Source organism: Rhinoderma darwinii, chromosome 1 (genome assembly GCF_050947455.1).
Source record: "Rhinoderma darwinii isolate aRhiDar2 chromosome 1, aRhiDar2.hap1, whole genome shotgun sequence".
Taxonomy (NCBI): Eukaryota; Metazoa; Chordata; class Amphibia; order Anura; family Rhinodermatidae; genus Rhinoderma; species Rhinoderma darwinii.
Genome location: NC_134687.1, coordinates 299958230 through 299980675, shown reverse-complemented (window position 1 = coordinate 299980675; position 22446 = coordinate 299958230). Strand labels below are relative to the sequence as shown.

At 40.9% G+C, this 22446-nt stretch overlaps 1 protein-coding gene across 6 annotated transcripts in view; it reads left to right on the top strand.

Annotated features, from left to right (window-relative positions):
* LOC142648115 (F-BAR domain only protein 1-like) overlaps nucleotides 1-22446 on the top strand; it is a 226121-nt gene that overhangs the window by 112739 nt on the left and 90936 nt on the right. For all 6 annotated transcript variants that reach the window (XM_075825420.1, XM_075825423.1, XM_075825421.1 and 3 more), the window contains 5 exons: nucleotides 5248-5344; nucleotides 5460-5504; nucleotides 7904-7976; nucleotides 8070-8094; nucleotides 8309-8366. In XM_075825420.1, the coding sequence (XP_075681535.1) occupies nucleotides 5248-5344; nucleotides 5460-5504; nucleotides 7904-7976; nucleotides 8070-8094; nucleotides 8309-8366 (298 nt within the window). The remainder of the gene's footprint in view (nucleotides 1-5247; nucleotides 5345-5459; nucleotides 5505-7903; nucleotides 7977-8069; nucleotides 8095-8308; nucleotides 8367-22446) is intronic.

Here is a 22446-nt window from a genome sequence, read left to right as displayed (position 1 = left end):
GAGGTTGCTAGCAGATCGGCAGCCCTGCCTTGCAATCAGGGCTGCCGACTGCTTCTATTGCAACAGGAGGCCTAACAGTGGCCTCCTGCTCTGCCATTATGGAAGCCGATTAGGCCCCACCGTGAGGCCAAGCCTAATCTGCTTGCTGTCAGTGAATGACTGACAGATCTAATACATTGCACTACCTATGTAGTGCAATGTATTAGAAAAAATAAATAAATCAGACAGTTGGAATTTCAAGTCCCCTAGTGGGACATGAAAAAAGTGTAAAAGAAAAAAAAATAATTTTTTTTTAAAACCTATAATAAAAGTTCGAAGTAATAAAATAACACAATCGCCCTTTTCCCTTTATTATTGAAAATAAACCATACATATTTGGTATCGCCACGACCGTAACGGCCTGAGCTATAAAAATATTATGTTATTTATTCCATGCGGTGAACAGCGTAAAAAAACAAACTTAAACTATACCAGAATTTCTGTTTTTGGGTCACTTTGCCCTCCAAATATTGGAATAAAAAGTGATGTCGCATGTATCCCAAAAATGATACCTATATAAACTATAGCTCGTCTCGCAAAAAACAAGCCCTCATACAGCTCTGTCGATTGAATATGGTTCTCACAACTTGGAGACACACAAAATACATTATTTTTACAAAAGTAACTTTATTGTGCAAAGAGTTGTAAAACATAAAATAGTGCTATAAATTAGGTTTCGCCGGAATCTAACTGACCCACGGGATAAAGTTAACATGTAGTTCATAACGCATGGTGAACGCTGTATAAAAAAAATTAACTATAAAACTGCCAGAATTTCAGTTTTCTGGTCACTTTTTAGCCTATTTTTTTAGGAGGCAAGGTGATCAAAAAGTTGCATGTACCCCAAAATGATACCAATAAAAACTATAGCTCGTCCCGCAAAAAAAACAGCTCTCATCCCACTACGTCTATGAAAAACTAAAATTAGTTAAGGCTTCCATAAGTCCAGGAAATAAAAAAATATGCAGTTGTGCAGGCTCGAGGGGAACCTTTCTTCTGTTTCAAGAGGCGAATTATCAAGGCCCTAAAATTAGGGGACCAGGAAGGGGAGGACCCAAACATATCTGTTGGAAGTGAGGGTGCCTGTTTTATACCAGGACAACACTTTCCCAGCAAAATTCCCCAAACTTCAAAGTTGTGGAGTGTGGCCCAAAAGGGGGATAAGAAACGACACCGTTTATCAGTGCGACACCGGGCTGTGCGTAAAGGATTGCTTCGCAGCGGAACACACATCTATGGGTTATTTAACGTTTTTTTTTAACCCCATTATTATACCACCTGACTATGCCCCTGATGTACTCTGCCCAGCTTACATGTACCCCCACATTATAAACTGAAACACCAGCAATACTCAAACAAAACTACTACCAAGCAAATCCACGCTCCAAAAGCCAAATGGTGCTCCCTCCCTTCTGAACCCTACAGCGTGCCCAAACAGCAGTTTACTTCCACATATATGGCATCGCCATACCCGGGAGAACCCTTTTAACAATTTTTGGTATGTCTCTCTCCAGTGGCACAAGCTGGGCATGACATATTTCCCACTGAAATGGCATATCTAGGGAAAAATTGTAATTTTTACTTTGCACCATCCGCAGCGCAATCCTTTATGGAAAAGTCCTGTAGGGTGAAAATGCTCACTACGCCCCTTAATAAATGCCTTGAGGGGTGCAGTTTCCAAGATGGGGTTACTTCTCAGGTGTTTCTTTTATTATTTCACATCCGAGCCTCTGCAATTGTGAACCAATACTTTGTAAAACACCAAATTAGACCTCAATTTTACATGGTACTCTTTCACTCCTGAGCCCTGTCAAATGTCCAGCCATAGATTAGTGCCCCATGTAGGGTGTTTCTAAAACCGGGAAACACAGCATAATAATTAGAGAGCTGCCTTGTTATGGTGGCACAAGCTGGGCACCACATATTGGCATATCTATGGAAAAAAATCCCATTTTCACTCTGCAACATCGAGTGCACGCTAATTTCTGCAAAAACCCTGCGGGGTGAACATGCTCACTACACCCCTTGATGAATACCTTCAGGGGTGTCATTTCCAAAATGTGGTCACTTCTGGGGGGTTTCCACTGTTTTGGTACCACCGGGGCGTTGAAAATGCTACATGGCGACTAGAAACCAATCCAGCAAAATCTGCACTCCAGAAGCCAAATGGCGCTCCTACCCTTCTGATCCTTGTCGTGTGCCCAAACAGCAGTTTATGACAACGTATGGTGTATTCCCGTACTCGGGAGAAACTGCTTTATTGGTGTAGTTTCCTAAATGGAGTCACTTTTTGGGCATTTTCATTGTTTTGTCCCCTCAGGGGCTTTGCAAATGTGACATGGCCTCCGCAAACCATTCCTGCTAAATGTGATCTCCAAAAGCCAAATAGTGCTCTTTCCCTTCTAAGCCCTGTCGTGTGTCCAAATAGCCGGTTATGACCACATGTGGGGTATTGTTTTACTCGGGAGAAATAGCTTTACAAATTTTGTGGTGGTTTTTCTCCTTTAGTCTTTGTGTAAACGAAAAAAAAAAATAGCTATACCTACATTTTCGTTTAAAAAAATGTAGGTTTTAATTTTTACGGCCTACTTCCAATAATTTCTGCATAAGTTCCTTGGTGTGTAGTTTCCTAAATGGGGTCATTTTTAGGGTATTTCCACTGTTTTGGCACTGCAGGAGCCCTTCAAACCTGACATGGCGCCTAAAATATATTCTAATAAAAAGAAGGCCCCAAAATCCTCTAGGTGCACCTTCGCTTCTGAGTCCTGTGCTTCAGTACATTACCACGCTAGGGCCACATGTGGGATATTTCCTTAATCTGCAGAACCTGGGCAATAAATATTGAGTTGCATTTCTCTGGTAAAACTTTCTTCTGCAAAAAAAAATGCAATTTGTAAATTTCACCTCTACTTTGCTTTAATTCCTGTGAAACGTCCAAAAGGTTAAGAAACTTTCTAAATGCGGTTTTGAATACTTTGAGGGGTGCAGTTTTTAAAATGGGGTGCCTTATTGGGGGTTTCTAATATATAAAGCCCTCAAAGCCACTTCACGACTGAACTGGCCCCTGTAAAAATAGCCTTTTGAAATGTTCTTGAAAATGTGAGAAATTGCTGCTAAAGTTCTAAGCCTTGTAACGTGCTAGAAAAATAAAAGGATGTTAAAAAAAAAATAAACACAATGCCACTCTAAAGTAGACATATGGGGATGTTAATTGGCAACAATTGTGTGTGGTATAACTGCCTGTCTTATAAGGCTATGTTCACACGGGGTATTTTGCAGGATGAATATCTGCCTCAAAATTCAGTTTGGAAGTTTGAGGCAGATATTCCTCTCCCCGCACGCCGATTTTCGCGCCGTTTTTCGCCCGCGGCCATTGAGGGCCGCGGGCATAAAACAGGGCGAAATACGCTTTCTCGTATCAGAGTCAGAGGCGTAACAGGTCAGAGGCGGAAGCGCCCGAAGATAGGGCATGTCGCTGCTTTTTCCCGCGAGGCAGTTTTACTGCTCGCGGGAAAAAGACGCCGACGCCTCCCATTGAAATCAATGGGAGGCGTTTTCGGGCCTTTTTTGCCGAGTTTTGCGACGCGGTTTCCGTGTCAAAAAACTCTGCAAAATACTCCGTGTGAAGATAGCCTAAGCGGATACATTTAAGTTTAGTAAAATGCTAATTTTTGCAATTTTTCACAAAATTGTGTTTTTTCACAATTAAATACTGAATGTATCGAGCAAATTTTCCCAGTAACATAATGTCTAATGTGTCACGAGAAAACAATCTCTGAATCGCTTGGATAGGTAAAAGCATTCCGAAGTTATTACCACATAAAGTGAAACCTGTCAGATTTGAAAAATGAGGCTGTCAGGAAGGTCAAAAGTGGCCAAAGCGGGAAGGGGTTAAAGGGTTTGTACTCAATGCAGCAGGACATAATTTAGGTACTAGAAAAAAAATTGTTGTAATAGTCGGATACTTTCATTACCCTTTTTAATTTTTTATTTTTTTTCCCCATCACAACTTGGGTTTCTTCTGGCAAAACGACAGGTCCGGTGCACAACAGAGACAAACGGAAGCCATGGGCACCGGATCCGTCACCATTGAAATCAATGGTGATGGAAACAGAAACCTCTGGTTTCCGTTCATGTCTGTTCAGGGTCCCGTTCTGACGGAAAGCTCTGACGGAACATCAGAACGGGAGCCCAACGCAGATGTGAACAGAGCCGAAGTGTGATGGTATAGTCAGAGGAACTGTTTTATCTTGTGTATTAAAGGCATGCCTCAGTAGAAGTAAGTGATGGAGGCTACTGTGCGGAAGACCATAGTCTGTTGTAAGTTGGTAAAGGCTTTTAAATACTCTAGTCATTATTTATAGCTTTTACTCAAGGAATTTAGTATGCCTCTATTAATACATTATATTGTAGATGTTTACAGGCCTTTTTAACCCTTTTTGGTAACCTTCAGGGGCATAATCTAAAGTAGCGATACTGTCCTGTATTTGTAGAATGCAGTCTCTGATTGTACGGACTGTTAAGTTGGCTTTCACATACAATAGAAATAAAACTAAATATCCTCGTTTTATTTTGCCACATCCTTTTCACTTCATTAGGGCCTGTTCACACAGAGTATTTTGATGAAACCGCTCTGCAAAACTCGTCAAAAAACCGGCCGAAAATGCCTCCCATTGATTTCAATGGGAGGCAGGGGCGGTTTTCTCCCGCGAGCGGTAAAACCGCCTCGCGGGAGAAAGGAGGGACATGCCCTATCTTTGCGCGTTTACGCCTCTGACCTCCCATTGACCTCAATGGGAGGCAGAGAGAGCGTATTTCGCCGAGTTTTTTGCCCGCAGCACTCAATAGCCGCGGGCGAAAATCGCGGCAAACGACGTGCAGGAAGGACAAAATCTGCCTCAAAATCCCAAACGGAATTTTGAGGCAGAATTTTCCACCTGCAAAAAACTCTGTGTGAATACAGCCTTAAAGTCTGTTATTTTGTTCGAAAGATGTATGCATGTAAAGGCCATCTCCTGTTATCTTCTAAGAGCTCATTAGAGCGGACATAAAATTATTTGAGAGCACCGACTGTGTTTTCAGAAAGGACTCTGTTTTATTTTTTTCTTCCACAGTCCATTCTGACTTTCCGTATTTTTTCCCAACACTGAAATTAATTGAATTCAAACTGTATCCTACCCCAGTGTTTTTTGTATTTTTTTTTTGCAGGTTCAGGAAGAATTCAAACACAACATGGAAAATGTGGCCATAGAAAAGCTGATCCGAAAGTTTGCAGAGTGTAACGGGACAGGAACAGAGCGGCCTGGTAAGAGCATTTTGTAGATGGTTGAGTAGAAAGTAGCAATTGCGTGTCAGAAGCACTCCAAAGTTTTCATGTCTTCAACCTTTTTGTTCTGACTTTTCTGCTGTTTTCATTTCAGAGGTAGTAGAATTTGAAGGTTTTCGCTTTCCAACATCTTTAGAAGGTATTTGTATTTATCTTTCTGTAGAATAAACGTGTGTGTGTGTGTGTGTGTGTATCAAGTGTTAGCAACCTTCGGCACTCCAGCTGTTGTGAAACTACAATTCCCAGAATGCCCTGACACCATTCGTCTGGAAAAATAAAGCCTTTGGCTGTCCGTGCATACTGGGAGTTTTACAGCAGCTGGAGTGCCAAAGGTTGCGGACTCCTGGTATGTACAGCATATCGTGTGCAATGACTAGAGGCTTTAAAAGCCTTGCACCTCCAAATAGTTTTTACAAAAATATTAATACGCCTGTAATGTGAGGCTGCCCTCACTAGTAAAGTATTGTCTTGCACTTTTATTGACATATTATTTCATGGGTTTTCCTTTTTAACAAACCTAGTTCCTGGAGTAGGGACATTATTATATTATTTGTTTATGTACGGGTATGTTCACACGGCAGCGTCCAATACGGCTGAAATTACGGAGCTGTTTTCAGGCAAAAACAGCTCCTGAATTTCAGACGTAATTGCTCGTACTCGCGGTTTTCGCGGCATCTTTTACGGACGTAATTGGAGCTGTTTTTCAATGGAGTCAATGAAAAACTGCTCCAATTATGTTTCAAGAAGTGACATGCACTTTTTTGACGCGGGGCGTCTTTTGACAGCGGCGCGTAAAAAAAAAAAAGCCCATGTGCACAGAACATCGTAACCCCATTGATTTCAATGGGCAGATGTTTGGAGCCGTATTTTCGGACGTAATTCGAGGCGTAAAATGCCCGAATTACGTCCGTAAATAGGGCGTGTGAACATACCCTAATTGTGAAGTTTTTTTAAAATGGCACGCAATGGTGATTTTGTTTTAAACTCTTGTACTGCGTTGCTAAGTATCAAGTGCAGGGAAGAACAGCCTGGGCGGCATATCTTAGTGTAATTTATGCACCAACATAGTTAGGTGAGTGCAACTAGTTTAGGGACAGTGCATGTCTCCCACTTATCAGTGCTTAAGTATTAAACGGCCGCTGTTCTTGCCAATCGGAGTTAAGTGTGTGGACTACAGCCCTGAAGGTGTGATCATAATGGCCCGTGAAAGTTTTCCAGGGGCCTCCCCACATGAAGAGTGTGTAGCTGGGTTGACTTGCCAGAGAGTCTCCCTGTGAGAAATAGAGAGGAACGGGCTATAGAGAGAAAAAGCCTTGAGATAAAAAATGTCCCCTGCATCAGTGGGGAGTTGAAGATCTGTCTGCCCGTATAGTTTGTCAGCCACCTTTGCCTAAACTGCTGCCATTTTATTGTGTAACGTTAAGACTGAGCCTTTCACCTGAGAAGCTATTCACACCTAGTGGGCACAGCTGTATTGCCTGTTACCGCTTTTGGTGAGTAAACAAACTTTTGCAGCATCATTTCCTGTCTGCTATTTTTATTTTTATTTTTTAAATCGCGACGAAACCTTGATTGCCTTATCCACTTGACTTAAACTATGCATTTATGTTCTTGGCGTGTAAGTCCAGCCACACCTGATAGTTCTGTCTTTGCCATTTGCTCGGTGGCAATTCTGCCTATAACTTTAAGCAATCTGCTCTTATAAAAAAAGAGAGAAAATAAAAAACCGGGAATTTGGTGCTCTGTATCAGAAAAAAGGAGCTCCAACCCTATATTGTGAAATTAATCAGCACAGGATTTTGCCTTTGTAACAAAACTATCTCTTGGCAACAGTTCTGTGAATTTGCACTTTTGTTTTAGGCAGCAGAAATCAACACTTACGTTGACTGACCAATATCCGGCTTGGGGCTTATTCACACAAACGAGTGCGAACTCGGACGTGAAAAACTTTAGCTTTTCGCGTCCAAATTGCCCCCGTGTGGGACCCTTTCTCACGGGTCCCCCATAGACTTGAGTAAATCAAAGGATCCGTGAGAACGGAAGGAAATACGGTCTGTTAAAACAACTGCCAAGTGAACGGCCCCATTGAAATATATGCACCCGTGTGACGGCCGCCGTTACACGGACTAACTACGGTTATCTGAATAAGTCCTTAGAAGTACGTGTTGAAAGTTTGCCCCTAAAAATTTTGAATGACCATTTCTGTTGGTCTCAGTGCTCCTTTATTTAAGCATATTTCAGGTCTGTGGTCCCTCATGTATGTTTTATTTTTTTGCTAAAAACCGTAACCGATCACAGCAAGAGGAAGAAGGAAAGCTTTTCCTTTATGGAAAGATTTTATTGCTTTTTTCCTGCTCTGATCCATTTTTAGCAGAAACATATGAAGGGAAATATGTAGAGCATTTTAAATCATCTGTCTATTTCAGTTACCACTGGGATTATTTCCTCACAGGTGGAGTAACGCCTTTGTATATATTTCAGCCTTTTTTGATTCTTTTTATTAACAACTTCTTATGCATATCTTCCCCTCACACATAGGTGTAAAGCGTACATGGTCAAAGCCTTTTCGTATCCGTGGCTTAAGTAGAAGGGAGAAGGACACACAGCCTGTGTAAGAAAGTCCGCAGTTTCTTTTCACAGCATAGTGTTATTAATAGCTGCGATTTTCACAGATTTTCTTAATTTATGTATTTTTTTCTTTCAGTGAACATACTGAGCCAGGTTGTGTGGTAAGATTATGGAGTATAACAGTTGTTTGTTTTTTTTCTTCTTTGTTTTTTTTCCTCCATGCCTATCTGTTTTGTCTTTAACTCTTTCATTAAGGCATTTCTTATATCATGCTTTGTAGAATTGTTCATTCTTTGAAAAAGTAGGCAAGGGGTAGATCCTATTCAATGTAAATTTTATGTCGGATAATTTTGTATTTGTTTATTTTTTCTACAGGATCTTCCAGAAGTTGATGAAGAGGGTTTTACAAGACGCCCTGATGACCATGTAACCGGTATCCTTTTAATAGGATCACAAATTATGGTTCATTATTGCTTAAAGAAATATATTGGGGAATTGCATAGATAGCAATCCGAATAACTGTACAGTTTCGATTTTCAGCCGATCAGCAAACTACAGGGTTATTCATGACCCTGTGTACCATTCACAGATCGAAGGCTCCCATTGGATCTCAAGGCTAATGCCATGGTATTTGGAAATGTTACCTTTACAGATGCAGATCTGCGGGTTAATCCGATGTACAGTAACATTCTAATAATACTGCGTTCTTTTGACCTCCTTTCTCTGGGTTGCTCCGCTTGATTGGTTTTAATATTAAATAAAAAATACATTTAACGTATGAGTATCCGCCCCATGCAGGGGGCTTACATTAAAGGGGTTCTCTACTTTAGACAATCCCAACTTGTTAGAAGGGTCCCTTGACAATAATCCCATAACAAAGTGACCCCCGGCAACCTACTGGAATCTGTGAGGAAACCTGGCATTGTGTTTCATTTCCATGCAGCGCCATCACATGAGAAATTAAGCACCTCTGTCCAAGAGGTGAGGATCAAAACAGAGGAACACCTGAAATCCGAATTCCTTAAATGGTAATTAAACCTTCAACAAACGTCTGACATGTCATAGTGACATGTCTGAAGTTTTGATCGATGGGGGTCTGAGCATGGAGGCCACCACCGATCACTGAAACGAAGCAGCAGAAGCACTCGTGTGAGCGCTGAGCAGCTTCGTTTCTGTTCGGCTTTCCTCGGAAAGCCGATGTAGCGGCATACGGGCTCATAGACTTTCTATTGAGTCCATACACCAACTCTGCTTTCCAAGAAAAGGCAAACTGAAAGCAAGCGGCTCAGCGCTCACATGAGCACTTCTGCCGCTTCGTTTTAGCGATCGTGGGGGTCTCCGTGCTTGGACCTCCAGCGATGAAAACTTCTGACCCTATATGTCAGAAGATTGTTGAACGTTTAGAGTCCCTTTAATAGAGTATAGCGAAACAGGTTTTCTAAACTAGAAGACTTCAACTACTACAGGCTTTCTATGGGATACGGGGAAGTCTGCATCATGGCATTGTCAAATTCGTTCCAACATCAAGATGTGGAGATTTCGCAGCGCTATAGGAGGTCTGCACTAGTTAATTTGGGGCCCTACAGTTGAGGTTGATAAATTTAAAGGGGTATGCCTAGGTCTAAACTCAAACACTACTTCTCCAGATATAATTTGGGAGACTACTAAGGCCTATATAAGCGGACTGTTCTTTAAAAGAACAAATAAATAATAAAGGGGCAGAGATCAAACAAATACAGCATCTAAAAGAACAACTTGACCCCTTAGTGACCAGACTTTTTTAGGCCCTAATGACCAAGCTATTTTTTTTTTTTTCGCTTTTCTATAGTCTCATTCAAAGAGCTCTAACTTTTTTTATTCTTCAGTCGACATAGCTATATGAGGACTTGTTTTTTTGCGGGATTCGTTGTACTTTTTAATGGCACCATTTTGGGGTAGATAGCATTTTTAGATGAACTTTTATTAACTTTTTTTGGGGGGAAAAAAACCCTGAAATTCCGCCATTGTAATATGCGGTTTAAATTGACGCCGTTCACTGTGCAGCGTAAATAACACCTTATCTTTATTCTATGGGTCTGTAAGATTATGACGATACCACCTATGTAGAAGTTTTTTTATGTTTTACCGCTTCTGCCCAATAAAACCACTTTTGAACTAAAATTATTTATTTTTGCATCGTCGCTTTCTAAGAGCCGTAATTTTTTTTTATTATTGCTCCGTCAATGTTAAATGAGGGCTTGTTTTTTGCGGGACGAGATGTAGTTTTGATTGGTACTGTTTTGGGGTACGTGGGACTTATTGATTAACTTTTATTATTACTTTTTTGGGGGGCAATGGAAAAAAATTGCAATTTCGCCTTTTTTTTAACGGTGTTCACCTTGCGGTTTAAATGACATATTAACTTTATTGTTTGGGTCATTACGGTTGCGGCGATACCATATATGTGTAGTTTCATTTATTTTTTATGGGAAAAAAATGGTTACTTTTTTTACTGTAATTTTTATTTCACATTCATTACTTATTTTATTAGTCTCACTAGGGGACTTTATAGCAGCGATCTAAAGATCGCATAGTAATGCTTTGGTATACCTTTTGAGGCCCCCGGCTGCCGTAACACCCCATCGGAGGCCCACGATTGCATTTGCGTGCCGCCGATGGTTGACCGAGGGAGCTCGTGCCCTCTGCAAATTATTTAAATGCTGAGGTCTGTTGTGACCGAGGCATTTAATGGGTTAAACGGCCGCGATCGACGTAAACTTCGATCGTGGCCGGTGGAGCAGGAGCCAATTAGACAGCCGAGCCCCGGCTCTAGCATACACGGGACCCCTGTGCAGGGCTTAGACTGGGCCGCCGTGAAGAGGCGATGGCCTAGCCGAAGGCCCCTTAGTGACCGCCGTTAAAAGGCGTATTGGTGGTCACTAAGGGGTTAATATTAAGGGGGATAAAGGTATATAGAGGCCAGCTCGAATGAACTTTTTTTTTTTATTCCGCAGGATGCCCATTGTATTTGCGTAAATGCTGCTTATTTGTTTCGGGTTTTCCCCATTTAATTCAATGGGGAGGTAAAACCTGCAACAAATAGCAGATGTTATGTAATAAAGCAATTTAGAAAAAAGGCCCCATGCACACGACTGTGTTCGTTCCGTGATATACGGTCTGCATGTCGGCCGCATGTCCCAGACCGAACACCGTGCAGGGAGCCGGGCTCCTAGCCTCATACTTATCTATGACGCTAGCTGTCACTGCCTGTCCGCGGAACTACTGTCCCATACTATAATCATGTTTTCAGTGCGGGACAGTAGTTCCGTGGATAGGCAATGTCTATTCACTCTCAAGATACTTCGGTAAAGTTACTGTGGGTGTGTGTGACAGCACAGCGAGCTCTCGCGAGATCATGCTGTGCTGGGAGTACAGTTGGACATAAGTGTATGACGCTGATTGGTCTGCGTCATACACTTCTCTTTACAACGCCCACTTGGTCAAAAGTTAAGCGCCCAGTTGGGCATTAAGAAACAAATTGGCATAAATCTAAAATTGTTAATAACTTCTTCAAAAATGATCGTTTTTCAAAATAAAAACCACTGTTATCTACATTACAGTGCCTATCCGATTAGGTAGGAGATAGGGCATTTATAATCTGGTAACAGAGCCTCTTTAAGGCAGAAATAGACCTGGTCCTTTTAAAGGTTAATGAAACTGCAAATAATAAACCGCTGGGCCTTGATGGTTTACCTTACGAGGTATACAAAAAATATTCGAAGCTCCTGCTCCCATGTATAGATAATGCCCTTAATTATGCCTATGAGAAAGGGAAGTAACCCCCCCCCCCCCCTCCTCAATGAACAAAGCCAAGATTATTACTATATTGTAATAGGGAAAAAGTTCCCTCGGTCGAATCCTACAATCCAATATTTCTATTGCCAGCAAAAGGTGCTGGCAAGTTGCCTGAGGGGAATTATGTTTACTTTAGTTTCGGATCAATCAGGATTCATGAAGGGGAGATCTATTACAAGTAATACAAGCGTTTTTGAAAATCTGCAATATTTATCCGCACGTTTAAAGAGAGCAGAATTGTTTTCTCTGGATGCTATGAAGGCTTTTAATATAGTTGAACGGCCTTCATAGCATCCAGAGAAAACAATTCTTCTTTTCCCATTGGTGATTTAATTTCGTAGTTGAGGTGCTGCCAATTAAAATTAGATCAACTGGACAAATTAGGGAATTTTCCTTTTGGACCCCACACTGACCAGATATCGCTGTATGTGAATGACACCTTCCTGTTCTTTGGATATATGTATTCTGTGGCGCATGTTGTCCGCATATATGAAGACTTTTGGAAGTCACGTGGGAGTTGAGAATAATTTGAGTAAATAAAGTCTGATAACATTCGACTCGAGCCCCCACCCCCCTTTTGAGCTCACAATTAAAACATCTGTAGCAATTTGATTACTTGGGTATTCAAACTTCAAGATCTTTTATGTTCTATAGTTCTTTAAATATCGTTCCATTATTGTCTGAACTAAGGGGTAAGGTGTAGATCGATTACTACTATCAAGAGCAGCCAGGGTAGCCCTAGTCAAAAGCTACCCAACATACTACATTACCTATCTCCAATAGTCCAATATGGATACCTAAAAAAGTTTTTTTAAAACTTTAGAATTACCGTAATTATAAACTATCTAATTTGGCAAGGAAAGAGGTCTCGGGTCAAACAAGAAATAATTTCCATATTGATTAAAACCCCTTCCCCGACATTTGTCGTAAGTATACGACATGGAAAGCCAGTGCTTCCCGCAAAATGTTGTATACTTACGCCAAATGTTTGGCACCGGCTCAGAAACTGAGTCTGTGCCATCATCCCTGGATGTCAGCTGTATCTGACAGCTGACATCCGGCTGTAATGGCGGGGACCGAAATTAGCTTCGATCCCCGCCATTAACCCCTTCAATGCAGCGTTCAAACGTGATCGCTACATTTAAGCTGTTTGCAGCTCATCGGAACCCCAGCAATAAAATTGCCGGGGTTCCGGTGGCTGCAATGGCAACCGGAGGCCTAATACTGGCCTCCCGGTCTGCCTAGCACGGAAGCCGGTCAAGATCCGCCTGGCGGCGGACCCTGATCGGCTTCCGTAGTCAGCTGATCCGGCGTCAGCGGTGGAAGTCAGCTGTATGTTACAGCTGACAGCCACCTGTAATGGCATTAACCGGAACTAGCTCCGATCCCTGCCATTAACCCCTTCGATGCAGCAATCGAAAGCGATTGCATCTTAGCGGTTGCTTTCAGATCGCCAGCCCTGACAGGCAATCAGGACTGGCGACTGCTGCTATGGCAACAGGAGACACAATGGCCTCCTGCTCTGCCATTACGGAAGCCGATTAGGCCCCGCCGTGAGGCGAAGCCTAATCGGCTTGCTGTCATTGAATAACTGACAGATCTAATACATTGCACTACGTCGGTAGTGCACTGTATTAGAAAAAAATAAATCTGACAGTTTGACCGTCAAGTCCCCTAGTGGGACTTGAGAAAAAATGTAAAAAAAAAAAAGTGAAAAAACTAAAAGTTTGAAAACCATAAGTTTCAAGTAGTATAAAATAAAACACAATTGCCCTTTTTCTCTGATCAAGTCCTTTTTATTATTGAAAAATAATAAACCACACGTATTTGGTATCGCCGCGACCATAACTACCTGAGTTATCAAAATATTAGATTATTTATTGCACGAGGTGAACAGCGTAAAAAAAAAACGTAAACGTCTGTTTTCTGGTCACTTTGACCTACAAATATTGGAATAAAAAGTGATCAAAAAGTCGCACGTATCCAAAAATGGTACCTATAAAAACTATAGCTCGTCTCGCAAAAAACAAGCCCTCATACAGCTCCGTCGACAAAAAGAAATTAAGTTATGGTTCTCACAACTTGGCGACAGAAAAAATACATTCTTTTTACAAAAGTAATTTTATTGTGCAAAAAGTTGTAAAACATAAAAAGGTGCTATAAATTGGGTATTGCCGGAATCGTACGGACCCGCAGAATAAAGTTAACATGTAATTTATAACGCTTGGTGTACGCTGTATAAAAAAAAGTAAAGAAACTATGCCAGAATTGCGTTTGTTTTCCTGGCCTCCCAAAAAATAGGATAAAAGGTGATCAAAAAGTCGCATGTACCCCAAAATGGTACCAATAATAAACTACAGCTCGTCCCGCAATAAAATGCCCTCGTACCACTACGTCTATGAAAAAATAAAATTAGTTAAGGCTCCAATGGGTCAGGAAATAAAAAATATGCAGTTGTGCCGGCCCGAGGGGAACATTTCTTCTGTTTCAAGAGGCGATTTATCAAGGACCTAAAATTAGGGAACCAGGAAGGGGAGGGCCCAAACATATCTGCTAGAAGTGAGGGTGCCCGTATTATACCAGGACAACACTTTCCCAGCAAAATTCCCCAAACTGCGAAGGTGCGGAGCGTGGACCAAAAGGGGGATAAGAAAGGACGCCATATATCAGTGCGACACCGGCCTGTGCAGAAAGGATTGCTTCACAGCAGAACACACATCTATGGATCATTTTACCCCATTATTATACCACCTGACTGTGCCCCTGATGTACTTTTCCCAGCTTACATGTACCCCCACATTATAAATGGAAACACCAGCAATAATCAAACAAATCTACTACCAAGCCAAATCCGATCTCCAAAAGCCAAATGGCGCTCCCTCCGCTCTGAACCTTACAATGTGCCCAAACAGCAGCTTCCTTCCACATGAATGGCATCGTCATACCCGGGAGAACCCTTTTAACAATTTTTGGGGTGTGTCTCGCCAGTGGCATAAGCTGGGCATGACATATTTGTCACTGAAATGGCATATCTAGGGAAAAATATACATTGTTAATTTGCACCATCCGCAGCGCATTCATTTATTGAAAATACCCTTAGGGGTCAAAATGCTCACTACACCCGTTAATAAATGCCTTGAGGGGTGTAGTTTCCAAATGGGGTCACTACTGAGGGGTTTCTTTTTATTATTCCACATCTGAGCCTCTGCAATTGTGAACCAATACTTTGTAAATCGCCAAATTAGGCCTCAATTTTACATGGTACGCTTTCACTCCTGAGCCTGGTCGAATGTCCAGGCAAAAGATTAGTGCCCCATGTAGGGTGTTTCTAAAACCGGGAAACACAGCATAATAATTAGAGAGCGGTCTTGTTATGGTGGCACAAGCTGGGCATCACATATTCGCATATCTGTAATGTCTGATATTGTTTATTTCATGTTCCCTCTAAATTGTAAAGTGCTGCGTTATATGTTAGCGCTATATAAATAAAGATTATTATTATTATATCTATGGAAAAAATCCCATTTTCACTCTGCAACATCGAGTGCACACTAATTTCTGAAAAAACACCGGCAGGGTTAAAATTCTTATCCCAGAGGCGCCCAGAAACCAATCCAGCAACATCTGCACTCCAAATGGCGCTCCTTCCCTTCTGAGGCCAGCCCAAACAGTAGTTTATGGCCACATAATGGGGTATTGCCGTACTCGGGAGAAATTGCTTTACAAATGTTGGGTTCTTTTTTTCCTTTTATTTGTTGAGAAAATGAAAAATTTTGCACTAAAGCTACGTCGTCTTGAAGAAAAAGGATTGTTTTTATTTTCTCTGCCCAATTCTAATAAATTCTATGAAACACCTGTGGGGTCAAACTGCTTACTACACCCCTAGATGAATTCCTCAAGAGGTGTAGTTTCCTAAATGGAGTCACTTTTTGGGCGTTTTCATTGTTTTGTCCCCTCGTGCTTTGCAAATGTGACATGGCCTCCGCAAATCATTCCTGCTAAATGTGATCTCCAAAAGACAGATGGCGCTCTTTCACTTCTAAGCCCTGCCGTGTATCCAAACAGCCGGTTATGACCACATGTGGGGGTATTGTTTTACTCGGGAGAAATTGCTTTACAAATTTTGCGGTGCTTTTTCTCCTTCAGTCCTTGTGGAAATGAGAAAAATTAGCTAAACCTACATTTTCTTTGAAAAAATGTAGATTTTAATTTTCACGGCCTACTTCCAATAATTTCTGTAAAAAACCTGTGCGTTCAAAATGCTCACTATACCCTTAGATAATTTCCTTGAGGTGTGTAGTTTCCCAAATGGGACACTTGAGACCAGTGTGTTGCTGAGTGCCCATGACGTCGCGGCACTCACAGCCAATACTCTGAAACAGACAGCAATCCTTACAACTGCACGAACCAGTAGTTTTCACTGCTAACAGGCAGGCTGTCTGTTTGCCTAAACACAGCGTACGCTGCTCCCTCTGTATTGCCGCCGAATTGTGTATCGCAGCGGCAACGCTGAGAACACTAAATAAAACACAACAGGCAGTTTGTCTCTCTGCATTGCCGCATAATTAAGAACCGCAGCGGCAACGCTGAGAACACAAAACGCACTCGGTGACCAGCTAGCTGCTCGCTGAGATAGATTGCTTTCTGTCCGCGTTGCTGGCCGAGCTGCTGCTTGAGCCAGGAATGGAACAGCAACGCTGGTAACAGAACAAATACAACACAATCTGAAGACTAATCAACTGTTCATTGACACAAAAATTTTAATCCTTTTGCGCTGCTACTCACCAAACGTTTGGAGCGGCAACGCTTAAAAGGTAGTCAATGATCAGGCAGTTGCTCATAGAGTTTGAACACAACCTCCTGTAGTGTGCATATGCAAGGTATCTTACAGATACAAAAATAACCCTTGCAGCACCACCTCGTTTATTTCCACCTGAGTAGTAGGGCCAACAAGCTCCCTACCCAGTGGAATTTGTTTAAAGCTGTAATCACACTGTGCAATAATTTAATCAAAATACCACACAATGTGGCAATAAAGGGGACATTGCATAGTATAATCCTTCTCCTACTACACTAGTCGGTATCAATAAAAAATTGAAGGCGACATTGTCCACCATGCTCTACTTTTCCTCCTCTCTCCCTATACCTACATTTTTCATAGTTTCCCAAATGGGATCACTTTTGGGGGATTTTCACTGTTTTGGCACCGCAAGAGCCCTTCAAACCTGACATGTTGCCTAAAATATAATCTAATAAAAATTAGGCCCCAAAAGCCTCTAGGTACTCCTTTGCTTCTGAGGCCGATGCTTCATTCCAGTAGCATGCTACGGCCACATGTGGGATATTTCCAAAAACTGCAGAACCTGGGCAATAAATATGGAGTTGCATTTCTCTGGTAAAACCTTCTGTGTTATAAAAAAAAATTGTATTAACAATCTATTTCTGCAAAAAAATATGAAATTTGTAAATTTCACCTCTACTTTGCTTTAATTCCTGTGAATAGTCTAAAGTGTTAAGACCTTTTCTAAATGCTCTTTTGAATACTTTGAGGGGTGAAGTTTTTAAAATGGGGTGACTTTTTGGGGGTTTCTAATATATACGGCCCTCAAAGCCACTTCACAACTGAACTGGCCCCTGTAAAAATAGCCTTTTGAAATTTTCTTGAAAATGTGAGATATTGCTGCTAATGTTCAAAGCCTTGTAACGTCAAAGAAAAAGAAAAGGATGTTCAAAAAACTATGCCAATCTAAAGTAGACATATGGGGGATGTTAATTGGGAACAATTTTGTGTGTTATAACTGCCTGTCTTACAAGCAGATACATTTAAATTGAGAAACATGCTAATTTTTGCAATTTTTCACAAAATTTTGGTGTTTTTCACATTTAAATACTGAATGTATGGAACAAATTTTGCCAGTAACAAAGTCCAATGTGTCATGAGAAAACAATCTCAGAATCGCTTGGATAGGTGAAAGCATTCCGAAGTTATTACCACATAAAGTGAAACATGTCAGATTTGAAAAATTAGGCTCTGTCAGGAAGGTCAAAAGTGGCCAAAGAGGGAAGGGGTTAAAGGAGGAGAATTTGCGTTGCCTAATTTTGTTTTTATATTTTATGTCTTTATAACTACAACACAAAACTCCTTCCCGATGCAACCATTTTTCATATTTTTATTTGTTTGTTTTTTTTTTTTTCCACACCACTTTCCAAAAGTCATTGCTCCTTTTTTTTTTTTTTGTCTATATAGCCCTATATGGGGCTTTTTGCAGGACGAGTTGTTGTTGTTGTGGTTTTCTCATGGCACTATTTTTTTGTAATATATATATATATATATATATATATATATATATATATATATATATATATATATAATGTAAAAGTAAACTGGGGAAAAAATTATTCTGGGTGGAATCGTGGGAAAAAAACAGCGATGCTTTGCTTTTACCGCGCAATTAATACGCCAACTTTTATTTTGCGGGTCAATACAATTTATGGCAATACCAAATTTATATACTGTTTTTTTGTTTTTCGTTTTCTTATATTTATTTTGGGTTTTTCCACTACTTTCACAAGAAAAAAAAACATTTTTACAAATTTTAATTTTGTGTCGCCACATTTCGAGATCCATAACCTTTTTATTTTTCCGTCAATTGAGCTATATGATGGCTTCATTTTTCTGGGATGAGCTGTAGTTTTTACACGTTTTTAATCACTTTTTATTCCATTGTTTTTTGTGGGAGATGACGTGAGGAAAAAAAGCTGTGATTCTGACGATTTTAAATTATTATTTTTTTACGGCGTCCACCGTGCTGGTTCAATAATGTTACATTGTAATAGATCAGACTTTAACGGGTGTGGTGATACCACTTATGATTTTTGTTGTTTGTTTGTTTGTTTTTTTAACTATGCTTTTAGGGGAGAATAGTAAGAGGAGTTTTTTTTCAACTTTACTTTAAAACATATGTTTTTTTTCGTGCACGAAACCCCCCCCCCCCCCTTTTTTTCCCTTTTATTTATTAGACCCACTAAGGGACTTGAAACCGCGATCGTTGGATTACTGGAGTACTGTATTTTGCATTATATAGTGATTTTGACAGTATCCTATTAAGCCCTGACTTGGCCTGATCGGGTCGCGGACGGGCCAATGGGCTGTCAGAGGGGGTTCCCCCTTGTCTCTAACGTATTAGATGCCACATTTGCTCATTAGAGTGAAGTGAGCCCACTTTATACTTCCTCCTACCCGGCTATGATGTAGGCATATGTCTGGAAGGGGTTAAAGAATATCGAATAGCACATAAATACTTTTTAACCACTTGCGATTGCCCATAGACTATAAACGTCCGGGCGGTCCGCAATTAACTCTGCAGGGACGTTCCAGAACTTCCTTCAGATATGCACGGTTTGCTGCTCTGTAGCGGTATTTAGCTCCGTGATACAGCGGTCTCTAGACAGCTGACATAACGGAGCTCTGCCCAGAGACCAATCAGCGTGGTCTCTGGGAATGTGATCATTGGGATCCCCAGTCACAATGATCTCAATACTTTTTTTATTTTTTTTTCATAAAAATGTAAATATATCTTTTTTTTTTTATTTTTATTTTTTTTATTTTTTTTATTTAGCACAATATGGAAGCTCAACATGTCCTGAGAAAAACACCAAATACATGTAGGTTGGAAGAGTGATAGAAGAACAATTTGCTTTAAAATCGGCACGTGGCTAAAACTTGAAAATTGGCCTGGTAAGGAAGGGGGTGTAAAGCCTCTGTTCAGGAAGTGGTTAATAATAGAGGGTAGTGGTAACTGAAAAAAGTATAAATAAATAAAATATATATATAACTAGTCCTTCTCAATGAATTAGGGTATGTTCAGACACCGCGTTTTCAGGCGTATTTCGGGGCGTTTACGCCTCAAAACGCCTGAAAAAACAAGCTGAACGCCTACAAACATCTGCCCACTTAAATTAATGGGAAAATCAGCATTTAGTTCATACGGGGCGTCTTTTTACGCCACAGTTTTAAAAAACGGAGAGTAAAAAGAAGTTCATGTCACTTCTTGAGGCGTTTTTTGGAGATGATTTTCCATTGAACACTATGAAAAATACCTAAAAAAAACCCGCAAAATTAAAAGAAGCTTCGTTTTCAGCTTCAAAAACGCACGAAAATCAGAGGCTGCTCTCTCTGAAAACAGCTCTGTATTTTCAGACGTTTTTTGTTTGTTAAGCGTGTGAACATGCCCTTAGAATATCATCAAAATGTTCACTTTATTTCAGTAATTCAATTCAAAAAGTTAAACTCCTATCTATAGATTCATTGCACGCAGAGTGATCTATTTACAGTAGACGGCTACATTGACTCTGGACTTTATAATAACACAGTGGACCAACACCATCAGATGACGTGGCTTCACTGACTGGAAACTTCACACTGGACCGCAAGCAACTTGGATTGATGCCTCTCCGCTCTTCCTCCAGACTCTGGGACCTTGATTTCCAAATGAAATGCAAAATTGAGTTTCCTCTGAAAACAGGACTTTGGACCACTGAGCAGCAGTGTTGGTCCACTGTGTTTTATCAAGTCCAGGGTCAGTGTGGCCGTCTACAAGGTAATTTTCGAGCACTTCATGCTTCCCTCTGCTGACAAGCTTTATGGAGATGCTGATATAATTTTCCAGCAGGACTTGGCACCTGCCCACACTGACAAAAGTACCAATACCTGGTTTAAGAACCACAGTATCACTGCGCTTGATTGGCCAGCAAACTCGCCTGACCTAAACCCCATAGAGAATCTATGGGGTATTGTCAAGAGGAAGATGAGACATCCTACCCAACAATGCAGACGAGCTGAAGGCCACTATCAAAGCAACCGGGGCTTCCATAACACCTCAGCAGTGCCACATGCTGCATTGATGCAGTAATTCATACAGAGTCTGAGCCCCGACCAAGTATACTGGACATACTTTTCAGTAGGCCGACATTTCGGTATTAAAAATAATTTTTGAAATTGGGCGCTTATAATCTAACTTTCTGAGACAACTAAATTTTTGGTTTTCATTAACTGCTAGCCATAATCAACATTAAAAGAAAAAAAAATGCTGGAAATAGATCACTATGTGTGTAATGAAATGAAACTGAATGAATACCACAAAGTACACAATATGTAGCATGAAAAAATAGAAATACTTTATTACAATAATCATAAGAACATATTGACCATCACAAGTTAAAAAACAATTACACAGACAGATTAAAAGTGTGGAGATACGATAAAGACTACACAGCATGCTAGTACCATATAGACATCATTGATGCAGTAATGTACAGAAAACTAAGTTCTAGACACCCCTTGAGGAATCTAGGGGTGTAGTGAGCATTTTGACCTCACAGCTGTTTCATAGATTTTATTTTGAATTGGGCAATGAAAATAAAAATTAAATTTTTTTTTCCAATAAGACATAGCTTTAGTGCAAAATTTTTCATTTAAGCAATTTCTCCCGAGTACTGCAATACCCCATATGTGGTTATAAACAAATTTTTGGGCACACAGCAGGGCTCAGCAGGGGAGGAGTGCCATTTGGCTTTCAGACTACAGATCTTGCTGGATTGATTTCTGGCCGCTATGTAGCATTTGCAAAACCCCTGTGGGACCAAAACAGTGGAAACCTCCCAAAACTGACCCCCATTTTGGAAACTACACCCCTCAAGGTATTCACCTAGGGACGTAGTAAGCATGTTAACCCCGCAGGCGTTTTGCATAAATTAGTGTGCCCTCGATATTGCAGAGTAAAAATTGGATTTTTCCATAGATATGCCAATATGTGGTGCCCAGCTTGTGCCACCATAACGAGACAGCTCTCTAATTATTATGCTGTGTTTCCCGGTTTTAGAATCGCCCTACATGGGAACTAATCTTTTGCCTGGACATTTGACAGGGCTCAGGAGTGCGAATACCATGCGAAATTGAGGCCTAATTTGTCAATTTACACAGAATTGGTTGACAATTGCAGAGGCTCAGATGGCAAATAATAAAAGAAACCCCCCATTTTAGAAACTGCACCGCTCAAGGCATTTATTAAGTGGTGTAGTGAGCATTTTCACCCCACAGGTCTTTTCCATAAATAAATGCGCTGTGTATGGTGCAAAGTAAAAATTATCATTTTTCCCCAGAATTGCCAATTCAGTGGCAAGTATGTCGTGCCCAGCTTATGCCACTGTAGGCACACACCCCAAAAAATGTTAAAAGGGTTCTCCAGGCTATGGCGGTGCCATATATGTGGAAATAAACTGCTGTTTGGGCACAATGTAGGGCTCAGATGGGTGGGTGCGCCATTTGGCTTTTGGAGCGTGGATTTTGTTTGGGGTTTTACTGGTGTTTCCGTTTATAATGTGGGGGCATATGTAAGCTGGGCATAGTCGGGGTATAATAATGGGGTAAACAATAAAATAATCCATAGATGTGTGTTACGCTGTGAAGCAATCCTTTCTGCACAGGCCGGTGTCGCACTGATAAACTGTGTTTTTACTTATCCCTCTGTGGGTCCACACTCCGCACCTTTGCAGTTTGGGGAATTTTGCTAGAAAGTGTTGTCCTGGTATAATACGGGCACCCTCTCTTCTAGCAGATATATTGCCCCCCCCCCTTCCTGGTTCCCCAATTTTAGGGCCCCGATAAATCGCCTCTTGAA